This window comes from Tribolium castaneum, chromosome 1 (assembly GCF_031307605.1).
Source record: "Tribolium castaneum strain GA2 chromosome 1, icTriCast1.1, whole genome shotgun sequence".
Lineage (NCBI taxonomy): Eukaryota > Metazoa > Arthropoda > Insecta > Coleoptera > Tenebrionidae > Tribolium > Tribolium castaneum.
In genome coordinates this window covers 32136676-32146290 of record NC_087394.1, presented here as the reverse complement: position 1 = coordinate 32146290, position 9615 = coordinate 32136676, and the positions used below count along the sequence as shown (strand labels likewise).

Sequence of the window (9615 nt, the reverse complement as noted above, 5' to 3'; positions counted from 1 at the left end):
TGGTAATGTTATTAAACTAAACCAATTCCAGTTCCTTTTAAAATTATCATTTAAATTCACGATATAAAAATAACTTGAAAATGGTGAAAGAGATTTTAAAAAAATTCTAACAAAGTCAATTAAAATGCAAAAACGCTCTTAGGTCCGAGAAAAACCACACTTATAACAGTTTCTTAAAACCCATTTCGAGTAATCCTGTTAGCTTACTTACCTGTACAAATCAGGTCAAATTGAATTTTTACGACTTCCCATAACTTTATAAAAGTCGGGTAGAAAAGTAAGCTAATCACACCTTTAATTTTTTCTTGATTAGGAACAAATGTGTGTCAATGGCGACAAAATGCTTAATTTCTTTTGACGCTAACAGGAATGGTAATGTAATAAGGAAATCAAAATTCTTTCACATCAAGTTCTAAACATTTTATGATTAAAGGAAACAAACTAGTGGTAAACATCTTGAGCACACTTGACGAAAATTATTGGTAATTATTAGTTAAACACGCACTTCTGACGAAAAAAGGTGCAAAAAAATCAATACGTCCATTAGTGTTCTATTTTTACACCTCTTAATCTGAAGTGGCGATTTGTAATATTTGTGGTATGGTGGGAAAAAAATAAATAATCGTGAAAATATATTTACACTAAATACGTTTGTCACAAAAGTATGCGATCAATATCTTTCGTTTTTATGATGCTTTCCTGATGAACTAACTGGAGTAAAAACCTCGTAATCGGTGACGGTGAAATTATAATCGCCCATTAAAACAGCAGGAGAGGCCCCATCTCCATCATAGGTGTGCGGCAAGTTTGAGTAACTGTCCATGTTGCTATTACAATTGTTTGAAATTAGGAGATCAGCGCCAGCCCCAAAAATCGGCCCTGAACTAATTTTAACACTGTAAAATCCCTCTTTTTTGTCAGATGAAATATACATACTCTGGGTGGTAACAAATGGCAAATGGTTTCTTCACTAGATGAAACTGTGTAGGTGGCAAGTCTTGGTGGTTGTAAAGCGTGAAGAGAAAAGCCCGCTCTGAGGCCACGTAGTGGCTTTTGCCTGGTGGGCGCCCCCAAGCTGCGTCGCTGAACCCGCCACAGATTTCCCCCCTTGGACCCTATTCATAAGCAATGAACACAAACTCGTACAATCGAAACAACAATACATTCTTATAAAATGGTAAACAAAACAATTCATTAATTTTAAAAGAATGTAATATTTGTCCCTGCGCATCCACCATTTTTGAAAATAATTTTAATTAAAAATAAAATGTTTTAAAAGCCCTTACCACAGTGCCATTGTTTTATTTATTATTTATACATATGAATAAAATAGAATTCTACCAAGCTTTAACCCCAGGTTAAATATAATCTGTCCCAGCGCATCCACCATTTTTACTAATAATTTTTATTACAAAACAAATTGTTTTAAAAGTCATTACCACCAAATTTTGTACAAATACTGTACTATTTTATTCACAATCACATACTTTTTGTTGAAAACATTTAAAATAAATTAAACTTTAACAAAGTTTTTAACCCCTGGTCTAATTATCAACGTCGTTAACGTTAAGAATACATGAATTACTAAATTAATAATTTGAAGAAAAAAAATCCCAATACTTTTGCTTTTACTTTTATTACTGACCAAGAGATAAAATCGTGGATGCTAAACAATTTTTAAATAAAAATAGAGCAGTTATTTTTTATATTTTCTCATTCACATATCTGTAGATCTTGATCTGCCCATGGTTTATTTATTCTCTCTTATTTATAACCATTAATTCAGTGAATCATCTTTCTACCAGTGATATAATACATTTTTTTTACAAAAACAAATATTGTATTTTATGATTGAGATTAATACATGATTATTTTTTGAGGACAAACTATGGAGGCTTTTTCAACAAAGCGCTAAGCAAATATGTATGTATGCGTACGTGTTTTTTTTTATTCACGGCTCAGCTAAAATAAATCGCAAAATTCTTACCAAAACTATGACAAAAGTGGGCGAAATCCCATCACAGTGTCTGTGAAAAGCCGATGCAGAGTACCCATGACTGCTAGCCCTGTAAATAAGTCTCCAACTCTGCTTGGGATTACCGAACCAGGCATTGAGCACCCTTTGGTAGTGACTCTTATCCTGACCCAGAATTAGCGAACCCGGGAATAAGTGAGGTGATACCCTTGGACGCAGTCTCTGGTCCTCTGCTCCTTCAGGATATTTACTAGGAAGCGCAGCATGTCTGTACCTTTCCAAACTGAGCTCCATTGGAACGGCTCCAGTTGGTTCAACTTCTTCGGCAAAAACTTGGCTGTCTATAATATTACAAATAAATAAGAGAAAAAAAAAATTTAATTTACCAATCAGAAGTAAGCGGACGTGAGAAATGACATGTGAGAGGTGCTGGCACACTCTGGCCCTCTCTTCTTCAGTCCAATGGGCTGTGGGTTGGGTGACACCAGCTTGGTACTTTGCCCAGTTTAAAATTGCTCTCCAGACATCCTCTTCCTCCAAACAGAGCTAAATTGAAACAGTAATAAATGATTTTAAGTAAAATTTTAAAACTTACATAATCTGAGGAGATTAATTTTAAGACTGCTTCTTTGGGAAGAGAAAGAAATGAGTTTGTTTTTACACATTCTACAGCATTTTCGCCAATGTAGCTGACGCAACGTTCGACAAAACCTGTCGCAGCTTTACCCCCTACAAAAAAAATATATTGGAACACCTACAAGCTTCACAATTCTAAAAAAGCGATAATTACCTGTATTGTCCATCACATTTTAATTTTAAGGACTTTGAAGTTATAAAAATAGACATAATTACTAAAATAATTTTAATGTCCGCATTTCTTTTACAGAAAGTTGATGAATCACTTAATACTAAGACCAATTGCGGTTTTCATACAAACACATTACTCCAACGAATGAAAAAATTGTTATGAAACTTAGAATTACGCTACAATTTACAACTAATTGCCTGATTGAGGATTCACGTTCTGTATCAGCGTTATGTTATCTCCTTTAAGCATGATTCTTCCCAGCTGCCTCCTGTTCTTCGTTTTAACGTAATATTCCTCAGCATCATCCAGCACAAGATTCATGTATTCATCAAAACCCACAATGTGCCCCTCGATTCTCAGATTAATGTTCTCGTATAACCACACTTGTACACGTGAACGGTTTTGTAAGTAACGAAAAATTAAGTTGATGGGTTGTACCATCACTTTTTGAACTTTTTGTGGTTTGTACGCCATGGTTAGAGGAGTCTTGGGTTACCGGCAAAAAAAGTTCTTTAAGGAAGCTAAGTGCAAACACACTTTCACACAGCACGAATTATTCGTATTAAGAGAAAAAAACTTGTTCAAAGTTTGCAATAGTATTTATAAAACTTAAAAAATGAGGCGACGCTTACAATACGACCAAAGTAAGGTTATCTGTGTGAGTTCTGTATTCTGTTGGCAATCGTGGAACGCGGGAAGCTTGACGAGCTGAAATACACCAGAAAAAGGTCTGGTGGTTTGGTCGTTTTTAGGCTGTTTCGAAACTATAAAAACACCAACGTCCCATTTTTTTTCCAAAATTATTCACGCAGAATTATAGTCGCACAATTTATATTTTGGGTTTTCCTTAACTAATCAAGCTGAGTTATTCCATAATTATCATCAGATGGGCGTAAATGTCTCGAAAAAAATTTTTTTTATTCTCATTTAGCTTTCTTTGACGTGATAGTTTTTTATATATTTTTTTTGAACTTGGTGTCTCATAAACTCAATTTTTTTTTAATAAGGTTGATAAAAATGTAAAATAGTTATTAATAAATAAATCATTGAGACTATAAATAACATTACCTATTAGTTTTTTGAAGTGCATAAATAATTTATAACAACTAATTTTGAGAGAAAATACGAGGTTGGCGTTTTTATAGTTTTGAAATAGCTAATATGAGGAGTTGCGCCGTGTCTTACACACACACAATCGTCAATAGGTCTTTCTTTGTCATTGTTACCCTTAATGACACAATTTTGGTTTTGGCGGGATAATTTTACGTGACTTTAAAGAAAAAAACGACAAGCTATAAACTCGATATAAAGATGTGAAACGACATTTAAATCAACTCTTTACTGAATAGGAAGGGTTATTTTGCTCAAAAAGTTAGATAAATGCCTGAAATCACACTTAAGAAAAAATTGCCAAGAGTGCTTTGACTTTGCACCAAATGGATGCTGCTTTTAACAGTTGTCATCGCGTGATTGTCAGTCAGTGTTGTTATCTCTCAGAAAATCGAACGAAACTAGTGATTATTTGGACTGGGTGGTTCAAAAATGCAAAGTGGGGCACCTGTTTTTGTGGAATATTTGTGAATTTGAAAGTGCGGGCGCGCAGACTGTGACCTGGCGCGATGCGCACAACGACCTGCCCCTTGACTGTGTTTATGGAGAATACTCGGGGAAAAACCGGCTCAAAAGACACATTTTTCAATTTGGGTAAGGTAAGTGCTACACCTTTGCGGCCCAAAACCTCTTTGAACCTTAATTTTTTTATTTGCACCGGAGATTATTTTTATTTATATTATTTATATTTTCCAAACTGTGATGAAGTGTAAAGTGTTGTTTGAGTCTTAATAGCCCCAAAAACTAGAATTAGGCGAGAAAAATCTCAAAATTAATGCCAAAACGATACAAAATTGATGTTAATGAGCCCTAGCCGATCCCAAAGGACCAAAGGATCATTTATATGAAATCTGTGCATAGGGGTTGAGTGTTTTTTCCCAATTTTCAAATGCTCAAATGGCATAGAGATACAGCGTCTCTATAGGCAGTCAGGGCGACTCTAAGTGCACTATTAGGTCACTATTTCTTTTTTAGTTATTTCTTCATTAGCTTTATACCTCTATACTTACCCATTCTTTAGTAAGTTTTTAATCTCAAATTTATTTAGAATTACAGTTTTTGATGTTGAGCAATTTTGAATTAATTTTTCACTTACCTGGGGACCGATTTTGTATGTCCATCGCAGCTGCCAGAAAAGTGCAGGCTGAAGCAACAGACAAGGTTGAAGTGACATGATCTTCGCAAGCATTTCTCAATTCATCAACCCCCAGTTCTTGAGCAAGCGCCAACATTTCGAAAACTCCACTGTCTTGCAGCAGTATCTGGCAAACGTCTTTATTGTCAGTATAAAATAAACAAATAATCGGTAATTTATACCAACCTTTCCTGTGTACACATAAAGGAGGAACTGCTTGAAAGTGTCAGGAGGCGCCTGCGGTAGACGCACAGGTGTGGGTGTTCCTGGGGCTGCTGGAGAAACAGAACATCCCGGAATACGACACACTTCACCGCGTTTGGCCGTTTGAAAACTCTTGCATCTGAGCGGAATATTGAAGAATGAAATAATTAGCTTCAAGATACAAAGACGTTTCCATTAGCTACATTTTAGTTGTTTCTTTGAGCCGCCGTCAGCCACTCAGGCATATGAGTTTATGCATCTATGCGTTTGGAGAAAAATGCATAATAATGTACAGCGCGTGTAGGTGCTCTCTCACAATAGTGGACTCACAGGATCAAAGCAATTTTCGAAAGATATCCAATTAGACATCAGAAACAAGAGTCGTTGAGATAGAGAAAGAGACTTATTATTAGCGTCATTATATGAGTGGAGCAATAAAGTTACGAGTAGATAAGAACAAAGGTGCAAACAACTTTGATGTTTTAATGAGAGGTGCGCGAAACCATAGTTCCTTGTCTCTGCAACTTTGTAAAAGTTCAGACTTTTATAAAGTCCAACAATTTGTTCTTGCTTGATCATCTTCTCATTATATAAGCCTTAATTACGACAAAATAAGACCAACAGCTTTGAAAAACTTGAAAAATAACAAGCACAAGGGATTTATTAAGGACGTAATTAGAAAAATTCTTTCACCTGGCCATAAGAATTACTCGATGTGCGTACACACGTTCTTCGTCTCTCCCAAGAATAAAAACAATGTCTGCTGAATCCGTGTCTTCAGAAAGGCGCTGCAAATCATCCAACAATCGGGGAACCCCCGCTAAAGCTTTATCAGCTGGCAAACCAGCTGAATTAAATCCTCCAACTCGAGATCCCATCCTAAGCTAAAAACATTTCGAACACTGTAAATATTTCGACCAAATATCTTGATTATTTGAAAATCGTACCATTAAGCCGGCTTATGTTTAAGTCGCTGCTGCGCAAATACACGGCGCACCATTGACAAAAACCCCACTCTAATAAAACAAAATATAAACTTACCGAACACAAAATTCGATGGTAATTTCGATGCAAGATCACAACACCTCTAACAATAATTTTATTCTAAATATGCAAGCATTTAAAGCACGAATAATGCCCTAATTTCAATTAAATTTTCGATATTTCTTTGCCATACAACTTTAATAGAGTTATAATGGAACTGGTCTCAAACATATCCTGCTCTGACCAGGTAAACGAAGGTAGGCTTTAATCTCTTGCACAGGTTCTTGAGTACACTGCCCTCGACTCTCCGGTGTTGCCAAATCAGAAAGATTTAAATACAAATCAGATTAAATCTGCTCTGATATGTTTGAGTTTTTTTGCCGCACTCCATAATTACTGCCATTATTTATCGTAAACAACAATAATATTATCATAAGTCCATTTTTTATTGCAAAAAAGTAAGCACTAAAATTTAAATATTGAAAAAACAACACGTAAATCAAAGAAGTTGTAATATTTGTGGGATTAACTTTTATTATTATGGGAAGGTGTGATAGAAAAACTAAATCTAAATGGGCATAGTTTTATGTATGAAACCACAATACATACAGCAAGGACTTTTTACGAAATCTCTTTAACAATAAAAATATAAATAATATTAATATTTAATTGCATCTTAATTTTTTTTTGTTATCATTTATCAGAAAGACAAGTGTTTTTAACATTTTGTAACTCAGTCAATTCAAACATTTTCAATTTTTAATTTTTAGTAAATAATATTTAATATTTTTTATTCTTTATTTTTTTATATTTCGAACATTACAAAATGTTGCTTTCTGTCTTATTTCCGACTTCCGAGCGGATTTATCGGCTAACTTCTGCAACAACATATTAGATGCCTGCATTGTTGGTCACATATAGACTTGGCGCTTAAATCGACTTTTACTGTTTCCTTATCCTTTTTTTTTGACAAAAGTTTTATAAATCCTTTTGACCACCCTAACTAGTAGGTAAGATTAAAGAAATAATTTTATGTAAAATTTTATGTTTTACAATTTACAATTTTTATTTGGGGGTAGGAATTTTTCCTAGCTCGCTCTTACCTATTTTAGATAATCTTAAAAATATTTTTTTAAATTAGGGATTGTAAAAATATCACAGTAATTTATATCAAAAATTTAAGCACGAGTATTTCTTCTAAAATTTTCATTTGGAGGCCTATTTTATCTCGACAGCAGTTTTCCATAATTCCAATTATCCTGATGAAGCCTTTTAATTGGCAAAACACGTATCGAAGTTTTCAATAAAAGTTTCGGTGTTTTTTGAAATTGTATCCAGTCGTATTTTTTTTTCTTTAAGAATGCGGATAAATGTTGGTAATTAATTGAAGTCGCATATGTAGGTATTAAATATCTACTGGTTTCAGCCGCTGCTTTGCATATGAAAAACTCTAATATTGATGTTCCGACTGATTAGATTTAAGTACAGATAAAAAGGATGCGGGACTAACGACGTCCCAAACGAGATGACGTGAATTATTCAAAGTATAAATTTTCAGAGTTAACTAACTGCCAAAGTTTACTCAAGCAGGGGCGAATGTTAGTCAATACTTGGAAAAATTTGCCTTGATAAAGCGTCGCGCTTATTCGAGCATAAAACGAACAAAAATTTTAACACCTTGAAAGTATAGTAATTAAGCAAGTTTTGCGTTCATCTAACGTGAAATGTACACAGACTTTGCGTTTTTCCCATGAGGTGTAAAGGAAAAATGTGTAAAGGAGGTCTAGGCGGGGTCCATTATTTAGTAGCCCAGGGGATAACATGTCAAATCTTATTGCTTCCAGAAGCACGTGTCCACCCCCGGATTAAAGTAAACACCAGCACCCAATATATTGCATGAGTATCCATCAAATACCATGCTTGATTAAATATGTGCATATTTTCCCTGCAGACAAGCCGGTGAGACAGAATGTTCTGTTTTGCTTTATTTCAACTGAATTTAACTATAAATGAATCGATATTGCCAGTGTAAGTTTTCCCAGTACAGATAGTAGTCATCATGCTTCACCACTTTGTGGAACATATCCCCAGTTTCAGCAAATATAATAGTTTATTGGAACAAAAGGCACAATAGCTTTCAGTAGCGCCGTCGAACAAAACACTTGTAGTGCTTTATGCCTTCACCGACAAGTCTAAACATTGTTTCGAATTTAGCGGAAATTACATTTCAGGTTTCTTATCATAGTTGATTAGGGCCGGGAATTTATTTACTTTATACTGAAGGAGAAACGTATTTGACGAAAGCTTTATGCGTCTGCTTTCCTAAAATCTGAGATAAGTAGTGTTGAAAGTTGTATAAGGGGTTGAGTAACTAAGGGAAGACACTCAGAATATTGTATATCTATGTGGGGGGGTCATAAAGTATTCTTTACTAAACATTTATCTTCCAACGAGGAATGTTTTATTTCGTCGTGATGAATTGCTCCTGTATTTAGTGCAGGAAGATTTAAGATTTTACTAATAATACGCCGAAGGGTAACAGGAATACAACATAAAAAATACAAAGCAGCTGATGATGAAAGTTTTGTGGGAGAAACGAGTGAATAATTGGTTTAAAATTAACGAGTGCATAGCGAAATATTGCTCCAAAAATACGAATCTTTGTGAGCGAATTGTTTAACTAGCTTATTTTTAAACAGTTTTATTTATTTTCCTATTATAATAATTTATTGTAACCACTTTGTAAACATCGTTCCTTTGCGTAATAACGGATTAACATAAATATATGTTATTTACACTTATGTAAATAATAAATTTTAAACTAATTATCATATCGAAAGATTAAAGGTTTCCTGAGAGATATGAATGCAGAATACTGGCAAATAAGTAAATTAAGTTGTTACAGGCATCTTCTTGTTTGCTTGCAAATTATAATAATTGCTACTGTGAATCATGTGTAGATTGAGTAATAATAACGTGGTTAGACATGTCACTTCACATGACGTTGCTACAAACGGCCCCTAAATTACATTACAATGTGCCTGAGTCTCTGTGATTTTCCAACTGATCACGAACGTGATTGAGATACATTTGAGAGTATTATTGATTTTCATATTGCAATCACAATATTAAAATTATTCAATTTCTATGAATAGGCATCGAGAAAACTTTTACTAAAAAAAAAGAACAGCCTTTGACTTTGAAATTAAATTGATAATAGTGAAAAACCACGTCACTAAATTTTTCCTGCTAAGATTTGTTTGAAACTGAATTGTCGAGAAAGCCTTGCCGAAGGAGAACCCCAAAGGCATAGACATCCTTTGGGCGTAGTTGTACTGAAAGGAAAATACGTCCAGGAATGTTTAATAGGTTTAACTATAATGGAATTTAATTGTAACT

The 9615-nt window shown here is 34.3% G+C and overlaps 3 protein-coding genes across 3 annotated transcripts in view; 1 reads left to right on the top strand and 2 right to left on the bottom strand.

Annotated features, from left to right (window-relative positions):
• Positions 1 to 619: 619 nt before the first annotated feature.
• Positions 620 to 6481, bottom strand: LOC656334 (uncharacterized protein). Its single transcript, XM_962873.4, has 9 exons — positions 6274 to 6481; positions 5926 to 6116; positions 5215 to 5371; positions 4990 to 5155; positions 2571 to 2704; positions 2362 to 2521; positions 1988 to 2316; positions 937 to 1115; positions 620 to 884 (listed from the first exon to the last, which is right to left on the bottom strand). Exons 2-9 carry the CDS (start codon positions 6108 to 6110, stop codon positions 671 to 673), a joined length of 1524 nt encoding a protein of 507 aa, XP_967966.1. The 5' UTR covers positions 6111 to 6116; positions 6274 to 6481; the 3' UTR covers positions 620 to 670.
• On the bottom strand, positions 2824 to 3474 carry SmE (Small ribonucleoprotein particle protein SmE). Its single transcript, XM_008192605.3, has one exon. The coding sequence runs from the start codon at positions 3255 to 3257 to the stop codon at positions 2973 to 2975; it is 285 nt and encodes a 94-aa protein (XP_008190827.1). The 5' UTR covers positions 3258 to 3474; the 3' UTR covers positions 2824 to 2972.
• The window catches only part of fz2 (frizzled 2), a 61122-nt gene continuing 55978 nt past the window's right edge, over positions 4472 to 9615 (top strand). Inside the window, exon 1 of the mRNA XM_064358885.1 lies at positions 4472 to 4492. The gene's annotated coding sequence lies outside the window, so the exon portion shown is untranslated. The remainder of the gene's footprint in view (positions 4493 to 9615) is intronic.

Excerpts from the sequence above, each read along its gene's own strand:
- LOC656334 (XM_962873.4), bottom strand. The coding sequence starts at position 6,110 with ATGGGATCTCGAGTTGGAGGATTTAATTCAGCTGGTTTGCCAGCTGAT. Across the intron at positions 5,372-5,925 it reads CGAGTAATTCTTATGGCCAG|ATGCAAGAGTTTTCAAACGG; the intron begins GTGAAAGAATTT and ends TATTCCGCTCAG. Across the intron at positions 1,116-1,987 it reads CCACTTTTGTCATAGTTTTG|GGTCCAAGGGGGGAAATCTG; the intron begins GTAAGAATTTTG and ends GCTTATGAATAG.
- SmE (XM_008192605.3), bottom strand. The coding sequence starts at position 3,257 with ATGGCGTACAAACCACAAAAAGTTCAAAAAGTGATGGTACAACCCATC.